The sequence below is a fragment of the Hyaena hyaena genome, unplaced genomic scaffold (genome assembly GCF_003009895.1).
Source record: "Hyaena hyaena isolate Hyena2069 unplaced genomic scaffold, ASM300989v1 scaffold_42, whole genome shotgun sequence".
Classification (NCBI taxonomy): Eukaryota; Metazoa; Chordata; class Mammalia; order Carnivora; family Hyaenidae; genus Hyaena; species Hyaena hyaena.
In genome coordinates, this window is record NW_024080674.1 from 4,651,156 (window position 1) to 4,676,865 (window position 25,710).

Consider the following 25,710-nt stretch of genomic DNA (forward strand, 5'->3'; position numbering starts at 1 on the left):
CATAGTAAGTGCTCAATGAATGAGTAAGTGCTCAATGAATAATAGGGTCAAGCATAGGATTTGTGAGGATTAAAATCTCTTTCCTCTACCTGGGTGCCCCTCTCCTGGATCTTCACACAGCTGGATCTTTTTCCTTCAGGTCTTAGCTGAGATGTCACCTCCTCAAAGAAGCCCTCCCTGACCACCATAGCTAATGATGCCCCCCTACACCCAGTCACTCTCTATCCAAGTAGCCCATTTGCTTGTCTTTGTAGTGCCCATAGTGACCTTGCTAATTTAGGTTTCCTCTTTTAATATCTGCTCCCCCACCCCCATCCGAATGTCAGTTCCCTGAAGAAGATCTGATTTGGTCCCATTGTTTCCTGAGAATGTAGAACAGGGCCTGACACATACTTTGGGCTCCGTAAATGTTTGCTAAATGAATGAATGGATTCCTCTTTTCTTCCCTGACATAATGTCTTTGCACAGCATTTCCCCCAACAGGGAGGGCTGTACGACAGAGATGCAAGGGGAGGAGTGAAGAGATGCACTTTCCAGACTGTCAGGGGTGGAGGGAGGGAGCAGCCTGGGTGAGCCTGCCACCATCTGCCCCTCAAAAAGGTCCCTGCCCCTCTGGTCTCTGTCCCTGGCTGTATGAAGGGTCTCAACTCTGGGGAGCCTTGGGAAGCCAGGGACAGCCACCTTAACTTGGGTCATCCTCAGCCAAGGTCAGGCTAAAGCCAGGAGAACAGGACGCTGAGGCCTTGGATTACACATCTTTACACACATCCGGCCGCTTAGCCAGGATTAGTACAGACACCACACCTATCCTGTCCAGGCCGGGGAGGATCACAGGCCGCCTCTCCCTCCCACCCTTCAGGCCCATCCCGCCCTGGAGAAGCCTCCAGACCCACCAGAGACTGGCCCAGGGCTTCAGACCCTGTGACTATTTTCTGTACATTTTCATTTCCATTTCTCAAATGCCTAATGTCTCCCAGGCCCTGAGCCCGGCACGTCACAGTATCTCCGTTGATCCTTCGAGATGGCAGACTGAGCCCTTTTCTTCTTAATTCAGTGCCTCAGTAAGTAGTCATCAAGCACCAGCTGTGGGCCAGATACAGGTCCAGGCAATGGGGGACACGGAAGTTACGAAGATGGTTCCTGCTTTCACGGAGCTTTTAGAGGGAAAGACAGGCAGTCAGTAATTAAATAAAGACTTTTTTAATGCACTTCAGCTCCTTAAGCAGGGGATGGGGAAGGAATAGGGGAGGGAATCAATGGATCAGCTGGTGAGATCCCTTGATCCACACTTGGCTTCCAGGAAGGTGGTTTGTACTCCCAAATCCATAGCTGGGGGCGGGGGGCTTTGCTGCCTGGGAGAGCACAACATAATCACCTATCTCCATAAACATGTGTTAAAAGAATGAATAAATATTCTGCCGTTTTTCTTTTCTTTTTTGTAACACTGTTTTATTAAGAGTGAACCTTTTTCGGTATTCCTAAACTGTAAACAATGGGAAACTGAGGTATCAAAGGAAACATATCAGGAAGCCTTCCATAGCTCCCCATTACCCACAGGGCTCGTCCAGACCCCTCAGCCTGTGTCCACAAGCTGCCCTGACCCCAGGGTACACTTCCAGCCTCTCCGGGGTGTTCCGCTCCACCCTCCTATTGCTGGAAATCCACTGTCATCCTTCTGGTTGCTCAGAACGCTCCTTCCCCCCGCCCCGACTCTTCCTTGACTTTTCTTTGCCTCACCCCACTCATCTGGGCCATCAGCAAATTGGTTAATTCCACCTCCAAAGTATGCCTTGAACCTGTTCTTTCTATGCTCAACAGCCACCGTCCCTCGCCTGGACACCTGCCAGGCCTCTTCACTTAGATTCCTGTATCTATTCCAACCCACCTACAGGCTGTTACCAAACACGGCTGGAAGGTCTTTAAGCCCACTGTGGCCATGTCACTGGCGTGCTCAGAAGCCCTCTCTGGCTCCCATGGTTCTCAGAATAAAAAGGTCTCATCGGGTCTGTAAGGCCTTCCTCACTCCTCTCTGCCACCTCATCTCTGACACCCATTGCCTTGCTCCCAAGCTCCAATACACTGTTCTCTTTTCTTATAGGTCAATCTCTTCTCTGCCTCAGGGCCTTTGCACTTGCTGCTGCCTCTTCCTGGAATTCCCCATCTCAGATGCCTGGCTCCTGGGTATCCCTCAGATCCCCACTCCAATGTCACCTCCTCAGAGAGGCCCTCCTGGGGCACTCTATTGTTTGTTACCTCATCACTTTGTTTTACTGGCAGAGCAGGTGGTGAAGAATAGGAAGGGGCTTCAAGAAGTCTGGAAACAGGAGAGACAGAGGAGGAAATGCAGCCAGGGACTCTAAGGAAGCAGCAACGTGGCTTCCCCCAGACCAGGACAGGCAGGCCACGGTACAGATGGATGAGGGGCTCGCATCCCCTCTTCCCTGATTCAGGGCACACCATGGACCCAGCTGCAAGCCCAGCACTCTGAGCGAGCCATGACTGCTTCCCTGGCACTGTTTAGTCCTTTCCCTCATCGCTGGCCACAATCGTAATGATTTATTCCTCAGCTCGCGAACCGAGATCCCTTGCAGACACCAAGCAGGCCTCATAAACAACTCCTGCAGGCCACATGTAAGACTTTAAAAACACGGGCCTGGATTAGCTGGTGCTCAGATCCAGCCCGACTGCCACACAGGAAGACAGTCCAGAGTAGCCAGAGCGTAGGATTTTTTTTTTTTGAAAGCTGGAAATCTAGATTCATAGGGAAATAAATGTTGGCAAAGAACCCACTGTGTGGGCCCAAACAACCTGCCCACAGGTAGCTGGAGCCCTCCAGCTGGCAAAGCGGCCTCAACTCACACTTGGCGTGGCCGCTCACCCTTCCCCGGCACCAAGTGGCATGCCCTGGAGTATTGCACACGTTTTCCACCCACGATTTTCATCACTGCCTCATAAACACCCATTTTACAAATGAGAAAACTGAGGCTCAGAGAATTGACTTAATTATCCATATGCCAGGGCCCAGCCTATGTGTAGAACTCACTAGCATGGCCCCAAAGCTGAAGAGATTCCAATGTCTGAACTAAGAGCTTCTATGTGCTTTGTCTTATTCCTTCTTCCAAGTCTGCCCATTTCCTACAAGGGGAAACCAAGGCTCGGAGAGGTCAAGTTACACACTGGAGGACACCAAGCTGGCAGGAGCCAGGAGTGCTACCCAATTGCAAGTCCAGCATCAGAGTGTGCAGGCCAAGCCCCTACTCTCTGTTCAGCTCCAATGTGAAGGAGTCTTGAAAAACTCAAATGCCTGCAGAAGCTTTGGCAGGGCTGAATCTATTATCTGTGCGAGCTCCTACTAAGCATAAGTTGCTAAGAAGTGTGAGGTCAATTAAAAGAAAAAAAAAGGAAGGAAGGTCAACTGTACTTTAAATAATAAGTAAGTAAGTAAGTAAGTAAGTGCTAAGACTTCAGGTCCTTCCCTGGAAACCCTGGGTTACAGCCAGGAGCCTCAGAGGGCCTTTTTTGGAGGAGTGGGGACCTCAGAAATTTTGGTCACATGCCAACATCCTGGCAGCTAGTTCACTTTACTTGCCAACCCCAGCTCCTGCCAGACCCCAATACAGTGGAGAAGATTCCAAAAGGCATCGAGAATCGGCCCAAAGCTTGGGGCTTGGGGGGCTCCTTGTGGTATATCTTTTCTAGTCCTTTGGTCTGCCATTCCTTGGTCAGTGGAGGAAGAGACAAGGGTATTTGTCGAGGACCTGTTAGATGCCAACTGCCCTCTATGTGCTATCTCAGTATGACTCAGCCACTTCCTGGCTGTCTGATCCTGGGCAAGTCATTTTACCTCTATGAATCTGTTATCTCACCTGCTAAATGAAGCTGAGAATTTTGGTGGCCAGTTCATTTTTTTATTTGCAAGGGTCAAAAACCCAACCCAAACTGGCCTAATCAGAATAAGGTATTGATCAGCTCATGTCATTGGAAAATCCAGGGAGGCTGGCTTCAGGAATGGCTGTATCCAGGTGCTTAAATAGGGCAACCTGCCTTTGTCTCTTGGCACAAAGTCCCTCAGCATTGGCTATATTCTCTGAAAGATTCTTTCCAGAGGGCCAACGAGGACCCTCTGGCCCCTGCAGGTTGACACCCTGATGAGTCGGTAGCCCTTGATGAAAGAGAATGCTTCTTCCCTGATAATTCCAGGGGAAAAAAAATTACAGGATGAAACTTGATTGGCCAGTGTGAGTCATGTCTACCCCGCTAAGCCAATTACTGTGGCCAAGGATATGGATTATCCTCACTGGTCAACTTGGGTCTCACTCTTACCCACTGGGACTAGGGAATGGGGCAACGGCTCAGTATGCAAGAGAGGAGAAGGCGTGATTCTCAAAAAATGATGCCCAACAGTCCAAAATCATATCCACTGCAGTAATACCTCTTGGGTACGTGTACAGATTGAGCAAGATAATATGTTGTGCGTGGTTCTTAGTACACACTCAGTTAGCAGCTTGCCTTTGTCTTCTCCCTCTCGGACCCCCAATACCTCTCTGACCCAGCGTGTCCCACCCCAGAGTTAGGTGGCCTTGAGTTCAGTCCTAACTCTGATGCGTGACTCTGGGCAAGTTATTTAGTTGCTCCAGGCCTCAGATTGCTCCTCTGAAAAAAGGAGATGAGAAGAGGCCCTACCTCCCGGACAGTCGTGAGTAAAGACATGGCATGCAGTAGGCACTCGCTAAGTGGTGGCTTCCACCCTCACGAGCCTTCTCTCTCCACACCTGCCCCAGCCCTACTGGGTTGACTGTCATTCCCCACTTCCAAGCCCGTGGTTCCCTCTACCTAGCCACCTCTGCCTCCCATCCCGTCTGCTGGAACCCATCCTTCAAGGCCCAGCCCAAATGATCCCTCCTCCATGAAGCCTCACCGCTGTGAGCCTTCCCGGCTGCGAACAGGGATTCTGAGAATACCTACCTCTTAGGGTTGACATAAGAAGTAAATGAGATGAGCCACGTAGAGAAGTGGACGTAGCGCCCGCCATAGGCAGAAACTGATGTGCATTGGCTGTTATGATTATGTCATTGTTATTAGGCATCCAGCTGCTGATTCAGCTTGTATTTCATCATAGTGCCTCCCACAGGGTGAGGACTCAATAAACGTTGCGTTTTGAGTGCTCCAGTTTGGGTCATGCCTTCTTCACCCACCCTTCCTTCCAACCAACCATCCATTCATCCGTCCATCCACTTTGCATTTAACGTACCGGTATTCGGTGAGTGCCAATACCATACCAAACCTCTGTGCCAGCCAATGGGGGTCCAGCTTTGCAAGACAGACGCTGTCCCTACCATCACAGTGCTAACCTAGGTCGGCGGGAAAGCAGGAAATAAATGAATGAACAAATAAATAACCCCGATGACTGCATTGTGACAAATCACCAAGGAGGTAAAACAATGTGGGAAGAATAAGTGGAGAGGAGTTTATTTTTTTAAGACTATATTCATTTTTAAATAATCTCTACATCCAGTGTGGGGTTCGAACCTACATCCCCAAGTCGCACGCACCACCAACTAAGACCAGCAAGAGCCCCCAGGACTCTTGTTTATTTTGGATCAGGTTGTCAGGGACAGTCCCTGTAAGGAGGGAATATGAGAGATATGAAGGAGCCAGCCATAGAGAAATCTGGAAGGAGGGGATCACAGGCAGAGAAAACAGCAAGTGCAAAGATCCTGAGGCAGACATGATCTTGGCATGCTGAGGAGCAGATCGATGGCCAGTGTGGCTGGAGGAGAGTGGGAAAAAGAAGAGGAGAGAAGACCTAAAAGGTCAACACGGGGGCCGGGTCAGCAGGGCCTTGTAAGCCCCATAAGAGTTTGGACTTGTTTTGAGCGCAGAAGGAAGCCGCTGGAGGGTTTTAAGAAAGGGAGTGACAGGGGCGCCTGAGTGGCTTAGTCGGTTAAGCGTCCGACTTTCGCTTAGGTCATGATCTCGCGGTTCGTGGGTTTGAGCCCCGCGTCGGGCTCTGTGCTGTCAGCTCAGAGCCTGGAGCCCATTTCAGAGTCTATGTCTCCCTCTCTCTCTGACCCTCCCCTGCTCATGCTGTCTCTCTCTCTCTCTCCTAGAAATAAATAAAAAATATTAAAAAAAAAAAAAGAAAGAAAGAAAGGAAGAAAGAAAGAAAGGGAGTGACAAGACCTAGTCCCTTAAAGACAATAAAAGGGTTGAGTGACACATTAGAAGGGGATGTAATTCAGTCTGGGAGAAGTGGAAAAGGCTTCTCTGAGATGACATTTCTGCCAAGTCCGGAAAGAAAGAGCCAGCTGTGGGTGCAGGAGGGGACGGGAAAGGGGCTCTCCAGGCTCAAGGGACAGCAAAGGAATGGTGCTAAGGGCTCTGCTGACTTCTCTTTTTTTTTTTTTTTTAATGTTTTATTTATTTCTAGGAGAGAGAGAGAGAGTGTGTGTGAGCAGGGGAGGGTCAGAGAGAGGGAGTCACAGACCGAAACAGGCTACAGGCTCTGAGCTGGCAGTCAGCACAGAGCCCGACGCGGGGCTCGAACCCACGAACCGTGAGATCATGACCTAAGCGAAAGTCTGACGCTTAACCGACTAAGCCACCCGCCCCTGCTGACTTCTCTTTTATAACAGGAAAATGAGGTGCGTCAGAGGATCCAGAGAAGGAAGGTGTTAAAGAAAAGTATTTAATGACACTTGTTATAGATGGTACGGTGGACTTGATGCAGACATTTCAGCAAGTGCAGGGGCCGCTGTAATGGGGAGAGAGGTTGGGATCGACCCCCAGCACAGCACAGGCAAGTGGGAATTTATAGCCGAGGAGCAGGGTGACTTCAGTGGTTGGAAAATCACTAAGGGAAAACAGCACATTAAGGGGGATTCTGGGGGCACCTGGGGGGCTCAGTCGGTTAAGCGTCCAACTCTTGATTTCGGCTCAGGTCATGATCTCACTGTCAAGGGATCAAGCCCCACGTCGGGCTCCAAGCTGACAGCACGGAGCCTGCTTGGGCTTCTCTCTCTCTCATCCTCTCTCTCTGCCCCTCCCCTGCTCATGCTCTCTCTCTCAAACTAAGCAAAGCTTAAAAAACAAGCAGGGCAGATTCTGACTGAATATCTGAGGGACTCTTGGACAGAAGAATGAGTGTCCTTATTTTCCAAAGCAGGCCCTTAGTGGGGCATGAAGGAGGCAGAGGAAGACTATCGCTAACAATATTAATAAGAGCCATAGCGTGTTCTGCACTTTGCATGGGTGGTCTGGAGACCCTTGAAGTTCTGCCCCTGTTCTCTCTCCTGCTTCACGCCCTCTTACTCCTCAGTTCCCCTACTCAAGCCATGCTGGCCCCACATGTTCCCACCTCAGGGCCTTTGCACTTGCTGTTCCCTCTGCCTAGAATGCTTTCCCCGCTGATGGTCACATGACCAGCTCCTCCTTATCATTCAGGTCTCAGCTCAAATGTCACCTCCACCAAGAGGCCCTACCTGACCACATTTCCTAGTCATTCCCCTTCCTACCAACCTGCTTAATTTTTTCAGAGTAATTGCCATCACCCAAAATTATCCTGTTGACCTTTTAATGTTCACTGTGTAGCCTTTCCCTTTATAAGATGGTCAGTTCCACACAGGCCAGGATCTCTGCCGCTTTGTTCACTGTTGAATCCTGAGCCTCAGGTAGTACCTGGCACATCATCGAACGAACAAATGGATGGAGGACGGACGGACGAATGAACAAATGAGATTAATCCTTATAAAAATCTGACCATGTAGATATTATTATTCCCTTTTTACAGATGAGGAAATGGAGGCTCAGAGAGGTGAAGTTCCTTGTGTAAACTTAATATAGCTGTTTAAGGGGCCCATAGGGAGCATTGATTGTCCAGGGGCAGGACTTGAACCCAGATCTCACAACTCCAGTCTTTTCTTCAGCACTCCTGCCAATGAGTAATAATAGCTCACTGTAGCAGGGCCTACATTAAAATGGTCTTATCGAGCTCACATCTTTCTTCCAGTTTTGAACAAACGAGCAGCAAACATTCCCTGGGTCCTTACTGCACGCCAGGCACTGTGTGCATGATCTCATTGAACCCTTAATGAAGGAGGAACTATGGTGATCCCCATTGCACGGATGAAGAAATTGAGGCTCAGAGAGGTTAAGTAACTTTTCCAAGGTTTCACAGCTGGGAAATTGGGAAGCTGGGATTAAAATGCAGGTCTGAGTTCTTAACCAGTACATTCTAGTGTCTCCCTCCTGCTGGACTTAGTTTATTCATTCATTTGTCTATTCATTTATCATGCCTTCTTTCTGTGTTTAATGGGTGAATGAAGACAGAGTTCACTCTAAAAGGATGAGTCTTCCTGATAGAGTCTTCCTGATAACTTTGACCCTCTTAGTTAACTTTTTGTCTGATCTGATGAGATTATTATTGTCTTTAACCTCATGTTGTCACTGCCCATGCGCTCATACGAGGAGAGGTATCAGTTTAGCTCTATCTTGATGCTTACCTGGGCTCACTTCGCTAATACTTGCTCCAAGCTGTTGTTTCTTTACAAGGTCTTTGTAAGCCATTTGTCTTTGTCTGCAAGGACTAGTTTGCTTAAAACTGGAGAAGAGAATCTGCACTCCAAGTCAACTAGATTAATTAGTCAGGATACGCTAGATTATGCTGCACTGACGAAGAAACACACAATCTCATGACTTTACACATCGAAGTTTTGTTTCTCACTTGTGTGATTGCCCCTGTGGATGCAGTAACCGTGCAGTGCAGCTCTCTTCCAAGTGGTGACACCAGGTCTTATAGCTCAATACAAGACCTCCATACTTTTTTTTTCTTTTTTTTATTTCAGAGCACACGTGCACAAGCAGGGGAGTGGAGCAGAGGGAGAGAGCAAGGGAAAAAAGCAGAAGAGGAGAGAGAGAGGGGGACAGGGGGGAGAGAGAGAATATTAAGCAGGCTCCACGCTCAGCACAGAGCCCAGTGCCGGGCTTGATCCCATGCCCTTGGGATCATGACATGAGCCAAAATCAAGAGTCAGACACTCAACTGACTGAGCCCATCCAGATGTCCAAAGCCTCCATTCTTGCTGAGGACAGGAAGACAACTCACACTCACTCACCCTCAGCCCAGATGACCTACATCATCTCTGTGCACAGCCCCTTGGCCACAGTGTGTCACCCAGTTCTGCACGGAGAAAACAGAGGCTTCCAATGTGCCCAGGAAGAAGACAAGAACCAGACAGGTGTGAGTGCTAGAAGGTTCTTCCACCCCAGGCATACATGCGCTCATTGCTGCACTCAAAGATGTGAGAGTTTCTTTGCCGACCCACTGGGCTGAGGTTCCCCCCACCTCCTTCAGGGCACTTCCACCTCCCCGACGGCCGACTCACATACAGAGTGAGCAGGAAGCCAGTGTTGATGCATGGACTCAACATCAGTAAAACTGGATTTCTTATTTTCTTTACGCTAAAAAGTAGAAATGCCAGTAATTTCTCTCTCCTTTAAAATATGCCTCTAATGTTATTATTTTTTATTAAATCTATCCCAGTTATTTTTTTATTATGGTGAACACACTTAGTGTGATACCTACCCTCTTGACATTCGTGTCCTCTGCAGTGTTGTAGCCTCCGCGGACACTGCCGGCTGGCAGCCTCTATGACTCACTCATCAGATGCCAGTCACCACTTGGGAAGGGGCTATGCCAGGGACCCAGCAGGCTCTCCGTGGCTGTTCTATGAGAAGGACCAGAGATGTGAAGACACTTGCCTAAGGATGTCCAGCCAGAACAGATACGCATCCACTTAGCCTCATTGTGAATCTCTTGTGAGACTAAAATGCTACATGGAAAGGGCACCTGGTGGCTTAGTCAGTTCTGTGTCCAGCTGTGGCCCAGGTCATGATCTCACGGCTCATGAGCACGTGAGCTCTCTCTGTTGTCAGCACGGAGCCTACTTCAGATCCTCTGTTTACCTCTCTCTCCTGATTTCTCGCTCTCTCTCAAAAATAAATATTAAAAAAATGCTACGTGAAAAAGATCTCTTGTTAAGCTACCCCAATGTCTCCTAAATGTATATTGAACACTAACCAGCAAATCTGGTTATTTTTGAGAATGACCACTCGTGGAACCATCATTCTGACAGTAACCAGAGTGGCGCCCAATCCCAGCATCCAGACTAATGTGCTTAGCTTCCTTTAACACTCCTAGCTGCCCTGGCCAGGCGCTCAGAGACTGCCCTCCCCTGGCCCATCCTGCCAGATTCAGGGGGGCAAGGGGACAGCTTTGTGGCTCAGCAGAACTCCTGGACACTGTCCTTACCTAACATTTCCTGTGCTCGTTGTTTTTTATTCAATACACTGCTCTCTGTGGCATGGATGGACTGATACCATTCATCACTGCTGAGCCGGACTGTCCCTTTCCCTCTCCGCACGCCCTCAGCAGATACAGGGAATTGGTGATCACTCAGGCAGGAAGGACACTGCTCCGATCACGTTTCTCACTGTTACCCCTCCCTCTGCAGGGACCAGAGTCAAGGCTCCACGGCCGCCACCACCACCAGAGACATTGTCCTTAGGTGGGCAGGAGATTGTAATGTCACCAGCTCCCAGAATCCCTGCTTTGCCAAGGCTCATGGGAGCTTAACTGACCTGTTAGGAGAAGGATGCCCAACCTAGAGAAGAGTCAGGTCACCTGGGGGACATGGTTCAAGTGATGACATGTGTTAAAAACTATAACCCAAACCCCAGGATTCTAGGATAAGAAAGGTCCTTGCATGTTAAAACAAAGAAGGGCTTTAGAGAAGAGTAGACATGGTATTAAACCCTGCCTCAGTCACTTCCCTCATTGTCACTTTGGATATTGTCTTTCTAAGCCTCAGTTTCTCCAATTATAAAATGGGTACAAGGGTACAGCACAACTTGCAGGTGGTTTTTGGGATGAAATTCCATAAATATGTATCAAGCATGTGTGATGTGCCCTGAGGATTCAAGATTCAGAAAAATCAAACAAAAACCCTGCCCTTAAATTGCTTACATTCTACAGAGGTAGACATTATTGTAACATTGCAATTTGGACAGTGTTATGAAGAGAAGGATATGTATTCAGAAAGTCTATAATTAGGGATTTGACCTGATCAAATCAAGGTCAGGGATGGCTTCCTGGAGGAGGTGATGGCTGAGCTGAGATAAGAAGGATGACTAGGAGCTGACCAGACACAGCGAAGGAAAAAGCCTGCCAGACAGAAGGAACAGCATGGGCAAAGGCCCTGTGGCCAGAAGAATCATGAGAACTGTGAGGGACTAAAGGAAGACTAATGCACCTGAGGTGAAAGAGCAAAGGGGAGCATGGTACAGGATAAGGCTGGAGAGTTCAACAGAGTATCGATTAAGTGACTATAACAGTGAGACCCCAAAATACAGTGGCTTAAACAAGATAGATGTTATAAGGTAGACTAGGAGTTGGCAAACTTTTTCACTAAAGGGCCAGTCTAGGGCTGGGATTAGCTTCCATCTCAGATCCAGGATAGTTGCTTCAGCTCTGCCCATCACATCTGCCTTCCAGCTAGCAAGAAAGAGGAAACAAAGACAAGCATCATTTCTGCTCGCATTCCATTGGCCAGACTTAGTCACATGGCCACATTGAACTGCAAGGGACACTGGGAAATGTAGTCTTTATTCTGGGTAGCTCATGTCCAGCTAACATTCTATTACAGTGGAAGGAAGGGAGAACAGATATTGAGGACATCTAGTGGTCTTTGCCACAGTGAGCCAGATGTCTTTTGGGAGACCAGGAAGACGGCTGTTTGCAGTGTCCAATGAGAGGTGATGGTGGCTTGGGACAGGGTGGTGCCTCACAAGGAGAGGGAATGGAACAGACCTAAAGATGCTTGTGAGCCAGAATTGACACAACTTGGTGATGGATTGGATATGGGGACAAGGATACCCCTGGCCTGACTTGTGCAATTAGATGCAGGTCTTGTCTGGAAAGTTCTTCATATACAGTAGCAATAAATGGTTACAATCTTCAATATTGTATCAGTAGGTCCAGGACTGCAAACCCAGCACCTACAGTGACCTGACAGATAACAAAAGGAGTAAAGGGTGCATAGGAAACTGGGGAGCCCATGTGCCATCTAAAGGGGCAGCCACTCCTTAGCTCCAGGCAGTGGTGGCTGTCAGGAATGCAGGGTGAGTATAGGCATCATCTGATTTTCCAAGGGAATGTGAAAATCTAGATTTTTATGTGAAATCTTACAATCTTGAAACTTAGACAAATAAGTAAAAATAAATTCCTTAGACCCCCCCCCCAAGGCCTCTGGTTTATAATGCCTAAGATATCCCCAGCCATGCAGCTGTACCCACTTTCCACCTCTGTGACTTGGTTGCCCTCTGATGGTGACAGCCGCTGTTGCCTCGCTCACCCCATGGCCTTCCTCCTCTGTTGTCCGAGCACACTACCCCTGGATTCGTGACCCTTTGTGCCCAGGAGCGCCACCTGCAGCCTTCTGATTCCAATTTCTTACCTATCCCCCACTGGTAGCCCCCACCAGCCGGGGAGGGGGCACCAACCATCAGCCTGCTCCCAATCCCTTTAATCGGATCTGTGCCAATGACCCTTCTAATTAAAACTCCCCAGCTGTAATCCCCCTTTAAAGCTGTGGAAGCGGAAGGGCCATAAAAGGAGAGAAAGATTTGATGGACCGGAAGCTGCCTCCTACTGTGTCCTTGAAAATGTCTTCAGGACACCCACAGACCTGAGATCAAGTCCCAGATCTACCTCTAACATGCTGTGTGGCCCTGGAAAAGTCACTTCATTCTCTGAGCCTCCGTTTCAATCATTTGCTTGTTCATTCATTCATCAACTATTCAGGGAGTACCCACTCTATGCCGGGCATTGTTTCAGGAGCTAAGGACACAGCAGTGCAAGACAGACTCAACCTGGGTCCTCACGAGCTAGCGTTCTTTTGTGGGACACAGGAGAAAATTCCAGCTCAGCAAGATCAGTGCCATGTGGGGGTTTGGAGGATGGACACACCCAACCTAGACCTGGGGGTCCGAGCAGGCTCACTGGAGCAATGGCTCCTGAGTTGGGGCCTCATGGGACAGTAGGAATCAGCCAGGAGAAGCAGGAGAGGAAGGGCACTGAAGGCAGAGGGAACAGCACGGTGAGAATCTCAAGGTCTGAGCAACCCCGGTGGTACAGCTTGGGAACTGTGTTTTCACCAGGATGCAGTATGGACTATGCAGTGGGAAATTCAGAAAAATTTGGAGAGGGAGAGAAGAAAGGTAGTCTTACTATAAAAATCCAAATCTCTTTATCATTCCTCATCAGTTCCTCCTCCAACCTTTCCAAACTCATCTCCTCCAACTTCCTCTTATTCAGTCCCTCCTACACTGAGCTTCTTTCTATTGCTTGATCAAGCTAAACTCATTCCCACCTCAGGGCCTTTGCACATGCTATGCCTTCTACCTGGAATGCTCAGACCTTTGAAAGACACGCTGATTATCCTCAAGTCTAAGCAACCAGGACACCTCCCAAAATAGGTCTGCCCTGACTACCCAGCAAGCCTCCTTGCTTCTCTCCTGATCCCACTGGTTTGTTTTTTCTCAGTAACGTGTAACATGTAACACTATCTGACATCATCCTGTTCTCTCCTGGGCTTATGGGCTATTTTGTCCACTTCTCCCTAGTAGCTCCTTGAGGCCACAGAAATGGTCTTTCTTATCCGTGCTACATCCCCAGCAACTAGCATAGCCCTTGGTAAGCACTCAGTAAAAACATGCCAGCTATATGCAAAGAATTAGAACTTTATCCAAGAGCTTGTGGAGTCATTGCAAGGTTTACAGCCGGGCTTGGGTTTTTGCTTCTCTCCTATGATCTATCAATATGGCTCTGAGGATTAAAAGCAATGGAATAGGGGCGCCTGGATGGCTCAGTTGAGCATCTGATTTTTTTTTTTTTTTTGAGAGAGAGAGGGTGCAAGTGAGCAAGGGGCAGAGAGAGGCGGAGAGAGAAAGGGACAGAGAAAGAGAGAAAGAGAGAGAGAGAGAGAGAGAGAAGCAGGGCTCACCCGATGCAGGGCCCAAACTCACAAACAGATCAAAATCTGAGCTGAAGTCAGATGCTTAACTGACTGAGCCGCCCAGGTGCCCTGAGCCTCTGACTCTTGATCTTAGCTCAGGTCTTGATCTCAGGGTCATGAGTTCGAGCCCCACATTGGGCTCCACACTGGGTGTGAAGCCTACTTTAAACCACAAAAACAAAAACAGACAAGAAAAAGCAATGGGATACTCTTTATGGAAAGCAAAAATGTTATAACTTTTTATCAAGTCTTATTTTACATATCCTATGATTGCCCCACTTCCGGTGTGCAGCTCAGTGATTTTTTTAGTGAATTTGCCAAGTTGTGCAGCCATCACCCTTACATCAGTTTTAGAACACTTTTATCACCCCAGCGAGATGCCTCATGCCCCTTCACAACTGCTATTCCATATTCCCACCCTGGCAGCCACTAATCTGCTTTGTATCCCTATAGATTTGCCTTCTCTGGACACTTTATTTAAATGGAACCAATCAGTATGTGGCCTTTTGTGTCTGGCTTCTTGCACTTAACATCAAGTTTCAAGGTTCATCCGTGTTGTAACAAGTGTCAGCCCCTCATCCCTCTTCCTGATACATAATATTCCACTCTGTGGATCGACCACGGCTTATCCAGTCATCAGGTGATGGACATTTGGGTTGACTCCACTTTTTAATTTACGGATAATGTTGCTGTGAACATGCTTGTGTGTGAAGACTTTTCCACGTAAGAGTACACTAACCACCATGAGCACCGAGTAATGCATCGAATTGTTGAATCACTGTATTGTACACTGAAACTAATCATAACACTGTATGTTAGCTATACTGGAGTTAAAATTAAAAGAAATTGTTTATGACCCTTGTTTATTTTTTTTTATTTTTTTTTAATGTTTTATTTATTTCTAGGAGAGAGAGAGAGAGAGAGAGACAGCGTGAGCAGGGGAAGGTCAGAGAGAGAGGGAGTCACAGACTGTGAAACAGGCTCCAGGCTCTGAGCTGGCAGTCAGCACAGAGCCCGACACGGGGCTCGAACCCACGAACCGCGAGATCATGACCTAAGCGAAAGTCGGACGCTCAACCGACTAAGCCACCCAGGCGTCCCTATGACCCTTGTTTAAAAAGGGGAGGAGGGGCAGGCAGCTTCCAAGCCCTGAACAGCTCTCAGCTTATAGAGCTTCTGGTCACTTGTACACATTTGACCCCAATGGGCTGTGTAACCATGAATGGATCCCCTCGCTGCTTTTTGCTCGAGTCTCCCCATCTTTCCAGACAGGAGCCTGTGCCCTTTTATGCACAGATATTCTGTGCCTTGTTCACATTCCTGGAAGAGCAGGGGAGTGTGTGGAGGAAATGATAAACAGTTTGTATTTATAGCTGCTGAGCCAAAGGTGGGCATCCCCGTGATCAACCACCAGTTAGGAGGAGGGCTTAGCTCCAGCACCCCTGGACCCCCGCCCAGGACTCCCGATGCTGCTCTCTTCCCCCCAGAGGACCGAAGCCGCCTCCCCCATTTGATGCAGACAGGTGGGTTCCAGGATCCAGAATTGTGTCACAGGGAGGGAGTTGGAGGCCTGCCTCTCTGTCCCTTGTCCTGGCTTTTGCCTTTGCTCCCTGGGTTCCTGGAGTCCTGCCCAAACCTGATTGGGCTCAGATCCCAAGCAAATAGGGCTGGAGATGCCGAGGCCCAGACAGAGGTTTGAGCAAGGACGGGAGGACTCCGGTTGCTGGCTTGCCCCCCGCCCCTGCGGTCCGTCCTGGAGACTGGGTCAAAACTGTTTGGTTTTTAGAACAGAGCCCAAGCTTGTACAGTGTCTGCTGCCTTCGCCAGGCACTGGGGTCCACAGACCTCAGCAACCAGTCCCGGGGCTGGGGGGGGGGGGTGACGATAAATTACCCAAATAATAATTTAATAATATAATGTATATTAAGTGGCCGTTATGTGCTAAGTGCTCGATTACTTTCATCTCCAGATGACTTTCATCTCCATTCGAGAGATAAGGAAATGGAGGCTCGGAGAGGGGAAAGGATTTGTCCAAAGCCACACAGCTGGGAATAACAGTGTCAGGACTCAAACCCAGATCCAAAACCAGCTCATAAATAAGTATAAGGCTGTGGAGTAATAGTAGCAATAAAAGCTGATCTAGGGGCCTTATGAATTCACTCAATTCTCATTGCAGCCTTGCACTAGACACCGCCCTCCCCCCGCCCCCCGATCTTACAGATAAAGAAACTGAGGTACAGCAGGTTTAACTCCCATTTGGAAGTGCCCCAGCCAGGAAGTGTGGCCCTGACTCTAAATTTTTTTTTTAAATAGTATTTTTTTTAATGTTTTATTTATTTCTAGGAGAGAGAGAGAGAGACAGCGTGAGCAGGAGAGGGTCAGAGAGAGAGGGAGTCACAGACTGAAACAGGCTCCAGGCTCTGAGCTGGCAGTCAGCACAGAGCCCGACGCGGGGCTCGAACCCACGAACCGTGAGATCATGACCCAAGCGAAAGTCGGACGCTCAACCGACTAAGCCACCCAGGCGCCCCATAAATTTTTTTTTTTTACATTTATTTACTTTTGAGAGACAGAGTGAGACAGAGCGTGAGCGGCGGAGGGGCAGAGAGAGGAGACACAGAATCTGAAACAGGTTCCAGGCTCTGAGCTGTCAGCACAGAGCCCAACGTGGCACTCAAACCTACAAACAGCAAGATCATGACCTGAGCCAAAGTCAGATGCTTAATCGACTGAGCCACCCAGATGCCCTGTGTGGCCCTGACTCTAAAGGCTCCAGTGGGTCCAGGAAAGAAAACACTCTTGTGGGCAGGGTCAGGAGGGGGTGCAGAGGAAGACCCTGCATGCCATCTTGGGGAAGGAGGCCTGAGGCGCTCTGACCTTCCCAACACAGCCCTGAGCAGCAGGCGGCCCTCCCCCACCAGGATCCAGTGAAGCCTCTGCCCCCTTTTCTTCTTTTCTAGGCATCCTGAGGCTAAGAGGAGGGAAGGGGAGGGTGCATTCTCAGGTACAAAGGTGGTGCCCTCTTTAAAATAACAAGCCCTAAGGACTGTACATAATATGCCGGGTGCATAATTCATGCGTCTGTCAGCAGAACAGCAATTATGTGGGCCTTCCCTGGAGTTGTCTGGGGGTTAGAAACTGGAGCAGGCTTCCCTTGCCAGCCTCTGGGGGAAATGGGACCTCCCAGCTGTTAAAGGAACAGGCTCCCCAGAATCAGCTCCCTCCTGGCTGGGGGGGTCAGTGCCCAGAACAGCAGCCTGCCAGGCTCAGCCTACGGCGCTGGCTGGGGGTCCCCAGAAAGCCAGGGCCCACTCTGTGTCTAACCCTGTGCTGGTAACTCTACGTGCGTAACCTCCTTGTCCCCCACTCTATAATTTATGAGGGGCTGGCTATCAGTATAGCCCAGGACTTCTCAACCTTCGTACGATCGACATTTTGAGCCAGATAATTCTTCACTGTGGAGCTGGCTTGTGCGAGGTCAAGGTAGGATGTAGCGTCTCAGGCCTCCATTCACCTGCTGCCAGCAGTATCTCCCTCCCCCAAGTTGTGACAAACAAAAATGTCTATGGAATTTGCCAAAAATCCCCTGGGGGGTCAAAATCATCCCCAGTTGTGAATGACTAGAATATCCCCATTTTACAAATTTGAAAACTGAGGCAAGGAAAGTTTCAATGCCAAGGCCACCCAGCTGGAGTCTACCTCTAGGACCCACACTCCTAACTCAGTGCTGGAGTTCCCAAAGTGTGCTGCCGAAATGCTTTATTCCAATAAGCACACATTTATGTTAATGAATATTTAACACATCTTCCCCTAGCACACAAACTCAGCATCTTTGCAAATGTCATTTCTTAGGGCGAGGCTAAAATAGAACAGAGAAGGTGAGCAGTGTGTGCTGTTGTTGCTGTTTTACTATCGAATAAAGAGTACAGGCAGCAAAAAGATGCGTACAGAAGGATGTCAGTCCTGAGCAAGACAAAACAGTAATTTGTTAAGGACATCTACCTCTGTACTAAAACTCTACAGATGGGGCACCTGCATGGCTCCGTCGGTCAAGCATTTGACTCTGGGTTTCGGCTCAGGTCATGATCTCACAGTTCGTGGAGCTGAACCCCACATCAGTTCTGCACTGTCACTGTGGAGCCTGCTTGGAATTCTCTCTCTCCCTCTCCCTCTGGCCCTCCCCTACTTGAGTTCTTTCCCTCCCTCCCTCTCTCCCTCTCTCTCTCTCTCTCTCTCTCAAAAATAAATTTTAAAAAACTCTACAGAAAAGACAAGGGAGGAGAAAAAGTTCTGGTTACCCACGGGGTGAGGAAGGACCTGCGAGAAGGTCAGCCGGCATTTCTGTTCCACACCCGGTGTGTTCTCCTGGGTGGTGGGTTCACAGGTGTCCATTTGATTATGTTTCGTAAATATATATAAACTTGACCTACTTTTACGTGTATTGGGTATTTCTTTTTACAGTGATTACAAAAGTTTTTGCTTTTTTGGTGTGTGCAAATCAAGGAATTAACACTCAAAACTTTTGTATTAAAGACACAGGGTACATTGGGGGCACCTGTGCGGCCCGGTTGGTTAAGTGTCAGACTTCGGCTCAGGTCATGATCTCACAGTTCATGAGTTGGTTCCCCGCATGGGGCTCTGTGCTATCAGCATACAGCCTGCTTTGGAGCCTCTGTCTCCTCTTTCTGCCTTTCCCACGCTCACACTTTCTCTCTCTCTCTCTCTCTCTCTCTCTCTCTCTCTCTCTCGCAAAGATTTAAAAAAAACATTAAAGGGGCGCCTGGGTGGCTTAGTCGGTTAAGCATCCGACTTTCACTTAGGTCATGATCTCGCGGTTCGTGGGTTCGAGCCCCGCGTCGGGCTCTGTGCTGGCTGCCAGCTCGGAGCCTGGAGCCTGTTTCAGAGTCTGTCACTCCCTCTCTCTCTGACCCTCCCCTGCTCATGCTGTCTCTCTCTCTCCTAGAAATAAATAAAAAAATAAAAATAAACAGAAGCCAGCACTTCCACTTGTCACTCTGGAACCTGGGCAGCAGTGAGCAAACACTTGGGGAGCCCCTGCCCTGGGCTAGGTGCTAGGGCTACGGAGACCAGGCTCTGAACCCATCCCTGAGCAGTGATGGACGCACACACCTCCGTAATGGGATGTGTGTAAAAGCACCCAAGGTAAGGCAAAGTGTTGAGGGAACCCAAATGGAGCGGCCAGTCCCTCTGCAGGAATGACCTCTGCAGAGAGGGGCCACAGGGGCTGGGTTTTAAAAGATGGACTGGAGTTCACTGAACAGAGAAGAAGAGACACAGACACGCGGGATTGATGTGGCCAGAGAAATGTGACGTTTGGGAGCCTGTGGCAGGAGAGGCCCTAAGAGAGAGGTCGAAGTAAAAATGTAGGCTTGACCACCATGCGTTGTGCGTAGGGATTGACTGCAAAGAATGGAAAACTTTCACATGCAGGCAGCAACGGCATTTGCTCACAGGATATAGCAGGCCATTTTGGAACAGGGCCGGAAGCAAAGACCAGCCATGCCACTCAGAGCCTGGGCAATCTCAGCTGACGGGCTGGTGTGGGGTGTGGGCTGAGAGATCGCCCCCTTGAAGATCGCTGGTGTTTATCAGACACTCCCTGTGTGCTGCTGGAAGCTGTCCCAACTTTGCACACGTTAACACATTTACTTTTCATAGCAGCTCTCTGAGATAGACACTGTTATTTACCCTCCCATTTTGCAGATGAAGAAACTGAGGCTTAGAGAGAAAAAACAACTGTCTCAAGGTAAGAAGTGGCCGAGCTGGGATTTAAACCCAAAACAACCGGACACCAGAGCCCAAGCTCTTAAATTGCTGCCCTATGCTCTCTTTCAAACCTCCTTAGCTCCAAATCATTGCAGTCTCTGGGCTTTGGTTTCTACATGTGACAAAAGATGGTTTGAATAAATGACCTTTTTAGCTCAAACACCCAGCCATTAAGTGACTAGTGAGATATGAAAATGCTCTTGAACGGTTGAGGAGCCCCCGCAGACCAGGGTGTTAGGAAGATCATCCTCTCGAAGGTTAGTAACTCAATCCCACTCTCTTCTCCTTGCAGATCCTGGCCATCATTTCCATCATGTTCATCGTCCTCTCCACCATCGCTCTGTCGCTCAACACGCTGCCCGAGCTGCAGAGCCTGGACGAGTTCGGCCAGACCACAGACAACCCCCAGCTGGCTCACGTGGAGGCCGTGTGCATTGCATGGTTCACCATGGAGTACCTGCTGCGGTTCCTCTCCTCACCCAAGAAGTGGAAGTTCTTCAAGGGCCCGCTCAATGCCATTGACTTGTTGGCCATCTTGCCGTACTATGTCACCATCTTCCTCACCGAATCCAACAAGAGTGTGCTGCAGTTCCAGAATGTCCGCCGCGTGGTCCAGATCTTCCGCATCATGCGTATCCTCCGCATCCTTAAGCTCGCACGCCACTCCACTGGCCTCCAGTCCTTGGGCTTCACCCTGCGAAGGAGCTACAACGAGCTGGGCTTGCTCATCCTTTTCCTCGCCATGGGCATCATGATCTTCTCCAGCCTTGTCTTCTTTGCTGAGAAGGATGAGGATGACACCAAGTTCAAAAGCATCCCAGCCTCTTTCTGGTGGGCCACCATCACCATGACGACAGTTGGGTATGGAGACATCTACCCCAAGACTCTCCTGGGGAAGATTGTGGGGGGACTCTGCTGCATCGCAGGGGTGCTGGTGATTGCTCTTCCCATCCCAATCATCGTCAATAACTTCTCTGAGTTCTACAAGGAGCAGAAGAGGCAGGAGAAAGCAATCAAGCGGAGAGAGGCTCTGGAGAGAGCCAAGAGGAATGGCAGCATCGTATCCATGAACATGAAAGATGCTTTTGCCCGGAGCATCGAGATGATGGACATCGTGGTGGAGAAAAATGGAGAAAATATGAGTAAGAAGGACAAGGTGCAAGATAATCACTTGTCTCCCAACAAATGGAAATGGACAAAGAGGACACTGTCTGAAACTAGCTCAAGTAAGTCCTTTGAAACCAAGGAGCAGGGGTCCCCTGAAAAGGCCAGATCGTCATCTAGTCCTCAGCACCTGAACGTCCAGCAGTTGGAAGACATGTACAATAAGATGGCCAAGACCCAATCCCAGCCCATCCTCAATACCAAGGAGTCAGCCACACAGAGCAAACCAAAGGAAGAACTTGAAATGGAGAGTATCCCCAGCCCCGTAGCCCCTCTGCCCACGCGTACAGAAGGTGTCATCGATATGCGAAGCATGTCGAGTATTGATAGCTTCATTAGCTGTGCCACAGACTTCCCCGAAGCCACCAGATTCTCCCACAGCCCCTTGGCGTCACTTCCCAGCAAGCCTGGGGGCAGCATGGCCCCAGAGATGGGCTGGAGGGGAGCTCTGGGTGCCAGTGGTGGGAGATTTGTGGAGGCCAACCCCACCCCTGATGCCAGCCAACGCTCTACTTTCTTCATTGAGAGCCCCAAGAGTTCTATGAAGACGAGCAACCCCCTGAAGCTACGAGCACTTAAAGTCAACTTCATGGAGGGTGACCCCAGTCCGCTAGTCCCCGTTCTGGGGATGTACCATGACCCTCTCAGGAACCGGGGGGGCGCTGCAGCTGCTGTCGCTGGACTAGAGTGCGCCACACTCTTGGACAGGCCTGTACTGAGTCCAGAGTCCTCCGTCTATACCACAGCAAGTGCTAGGACACCCCCCCGGTCGCCTGAGAAACCCACAGCAATAGCATTCAACTTCGAAGCAGGTATCCACCAGTACATTGATGCGGACACGGACGACGAGGGGCAGGTTCTCTACAGTGTGGATTCCAGCCCTCCCAAGAGCGTGCATGTGAGCACCAGTCCCAAGTTCAGCGTCGGGACAAGATCAGAGAAGAACCACTTTGAAAGCTCCCCCTTACCCACCTCCCCTAAGTTCTTAAGGCAGAACTGTATTTACTCTACAGAAGCATTGACTGGAAAAGGCCCCGGTGGTCAGGAAAAGTGCAAACTCGAGAACCACATCTCCCCCGACGTCCGCGTGTTGCCAGGGGGAGGGGCCCACGGAAGCACACGGGATCAGAGCCTCTGAGCTACCCCACCTGCAGCAGAGACTTGTGGCAAAAGACCTCAGAGGCGTGCTGTGAGCTTTTCTGCACGAACTCTGGAACAGAAAGGCTCTGCAGAGCCCGCAGACAGGAGAAGCACTCCAGAGGAGGCTCCCTAGGGCCCTGAGAGCCATGACAGGTACAATAGAATGAAGTCGGCCAAGCCACAGGCTATGGCGTCTCCTTGTAACAACTCTACTGCCCTCTTTGGGAGAGGGTACGGGCAGAACTCATAGCCACCACTACCACATGCTAGACCTAACCAAGGCCGCCTACTCTTCTGTCACGGCTCTCCATCACGGCCTCAGGGGGTGACATCTCCATCCCTCGGGCTTCGGCTGGAGAAGGATGCCGGACAACAAGTGGCCAGGTTGTCTGATTCAGTTCCGGGTGTGGCCTAGCCACCGCGAGGAACTCCTGCACATCACCTCCCGATTGGATCCCACTGATAGAAGGCTACAGAGGATGCTCACGTCATGGGGAAGTTTCTGCACCATAAACCACGGTCCCAGCGCAAAACCTTTAGTCAAATGTCTTCATTGACTTCAGTGTTCCGTAGTACCTGAGATTTTATTTTGAGATATCATCAGGGTGAGTTGCACCACTTGTACTTGATTCTAATTGCCCCCTGGCAATCTGGGAAGGGTTCAGACGGCAGGCACTCAGCCAACAGTGTGAACTGTGAGCATTGCTTTAGGGTTGTATAAGGAAAACCCTCTCTGTACATCATTAGCGTAGACTCAAAAGATATGCAAGTGTCAAATATGCAAAAGAAATAGCTTATTCAAAGGGACTGTATGTTATCGAAGAACAGAATAAAATCTGTTTTTTTTTTACCTGCGAAAATGAAAGGGAAAAAAAAAATTCCCCAATTGAAATGCCCAGTTCAGACTTTTGAATACTTCCTGTGGCAGCAGGAAAGCATCTACTATAATAGAAATTCTTTTTTGTTTCCTGTGGTATTCAAGTTTAAAAAAAAAATGTTAAAATAAAAAGCACTTTACGTTTTTCAAAAATAGGTTCTACCAGGGACAGTGTCGAGATCTCGCACTTTAAAACAAGCACTATTTCCCGTGGGCCACTTTCTGGGACTGCAGTTGGGTTGTTGACTACAAGCCTGTGTCTGGCCGCAGTGGGTGATGTTGGGCTGGGATTGCTGTCTGCCGTGTCAAACTCTGTGGGCTCCTTCCCTGTCCCTCTGAAGCTTCCTGTCAGCCCCCTTGCGAGGAAGGGTACTTGAGCCCTTGAGTGGGGCCTCTCATGGAGTCATGTGTACGGGAAACACGCGCATCTCAGAAGAATACAGTAGGCGGTGGGCATTGGGTGTTTACTCTGTTCTCTTTCTTGTCAACCAGCTGTTGGTGTGTTTTCAGTGTCACTGTCTGTACTTGAACTCAGCTCTCCCTTCTGCAGCCATCAATGCAGCCAGTACAGACAAAAGCAATAAGTATTTGTGTGCGTTGTGAATGGTTCCGGTGTGTTTCTTAGTGTTGGTCTTCCTGTCGTAGTTCGATGCCCTGGCGTTGGCCTGCGTGATTTCGGTCCACAGGATGGTGGCATTGGGCCATTCCTCAGTTCAGAAACATTGAGCCCAACATTGGGTTGAGCCCCTGGTTAGCATGACACCATGCTGTTGGCCCATCTGTCGGTAAAGATGACATGTCGTTGACCTGCCTGTCTGTAGTACAATGGACCGATGTTGCTCTCTAAACACAACTTTGATGGATGGTGTCCCAAGTACAGTAGTGTAGATCTGCCAACCCACTGCACCGTGACAGGCATACGTTTTCCTGATGGAACATACATGGTGTGGGTCGCCTGTTCTTCAGTGTGTTATTGGTCTGCCTGTTAGTGTAATGGCCTGAGCCACCCGTCAGTACACAGGTAATCACGGAGTCCTTCTGCCTGCCCTCTGTACAGTGACATGAGGCTGGCCGCCTGTCACAGGTGTGATGGCACGGAGTCATTCCACCGCCCTTAAAAACACATGTACTCCGCTGAATGTGCACCTGGTTCACACTGCTTCTCAGTGTCTCCAAGGACTGTGGATCCTTCCGGGAGGCTGCAGTCCTGTCCTTTGCTGTGTTAATGAAGGATACGATGCCAATGCCGAAGTATCTTGCTTGAGGTTTCTTCACCTTCACAGCCGCTGCAAAGGGACTTAAGGGGCAGGGAAAGTGTGAGGTCATCCTGTGCTGGTAGCTCCCCAGAGAGAGAGGAAGCAGCCACGCCCCCAAGCGCTTTGCCGGGCACGCAGTGCGGGCTGGGGGCCCCACTGAGGAGCGGCCGATGGACAGTCCTCCCCGGCCCATGTCACCTCACCTGTCTCTTCTTTGTTTTCATGACCATTTACGTCGGCCATCAGCACAAATGTGAAAATTCAGGGAAAACAAATGCTTTTTGATAAAAGTAAATAGTTGTGATTTCCGATTCAGATATTTTTAGAGCTGATGCTATCTGTAAAAATTAATAACAATAATATAGTCTATTTTACATATCAGGAAAGTGAACATGTTTAAATATAGCCATATATAGCGAGAAGGAACTTACCACCCCTTCTTCAAATCAAGGCATTTCATTTGTCGGTTGAAGCAGACGAGAAGTGTACAGATTGGATCTGAGTTCGTTCGTTCATTCTTTCTTTTTAAACTAATAACCGATTGGTGCAACTCTCCTTGTAACCAAAGGCCCTTTCTGCCTTGTGTGGTCACACAGGACCTGACCCTTCTTTCCCTGTGTAGTCTGTCTGACCTTAAAGTAGCATTTTATGGAGTCACTTTTGAAGGACGAATTCAGAAGTATCATTAAGAACCTACCTTTTCAGGCTTACTAGCCAGAGTCCTATAGAGTTCTTATAGAAACAAAATAATTGAAACTCAGCATATACTATGCTTAGAAAGTATTGCATTTTGTTTCAGTTTTTTCTTTTACTTGTGTATGTATTGTGGGAATATAGCTTTTACCCTGTGCCCAATTCAAAATAGAGTATTGTTAAGTTTTCCCAGGCCCCACCTGCCAAAAAGAAACATACCCCGGTTTTTAATATGTGTACACCCTACCTGTACCTGCGTACATGCACTGGGAAATCTACCTAAGAGTCTCCACTGAGAAGCTGACCTTCACAGACAGGTACTCATGGGAAGAGAAGAAAGCATGATTTGGAGGCAAATACCCACTTTTACTTGGTGATCTATGTCCCACCAATTCCTGAACCAACAAAAATGGGAAAAGAAAAAAAAAAAAAAAACACACAACAACAACACAAAAAGTCGACTCAAAGAAAGCAAGCTAGGGGCTAGAGTGGGTGAGTGCCTGGTCCCTTTGGCGAAGTCAGTGAGATTCGTCAACCCAGCCCAACGTGGCTTCCAGCTTCCACCATTATCAGTAAGGGCTAGGGACCAGGTGGCTGTGTGTGTCCCGACCACACAGAGGAATCTGCGACCTGCAGGGAGAGGTGGGCCACCTCTGGAGGAGTCGGTTTTTTCACTTTTTTTTTTTTTTTTTTTAAATCTTTGGGTAAAGAAAAACAACAG

General features: G+C 49.1%; 1 protein-coding gene across 1 annotated transcript in view; it reads left to right on the plus strand.

Annotated features, from left to right (window-relative positions):
* The window catches only part of KCNB1 (potassium voltage-gated channel subfamily B member 1), a 91,874-nt gene extending 68,891 nt beyond the window's left edge, over positions 1–22,983 (plus strand). Inside the window, exon 2 of the mRNA XM_039230010.1 lies at positions 20,152–22,983. Coding sequence (XP_039085941.1) covers positions 20,152–22,161 — 2,010 coding nt within the window. The 3' untranslated portion in view covers positions 22,162–22,983. The remainder of the gene's footprint in view (positions 1–20,151) is intronic.
* Positions 22,984–25,710: the final 2,727 nt, after the last annotated feature.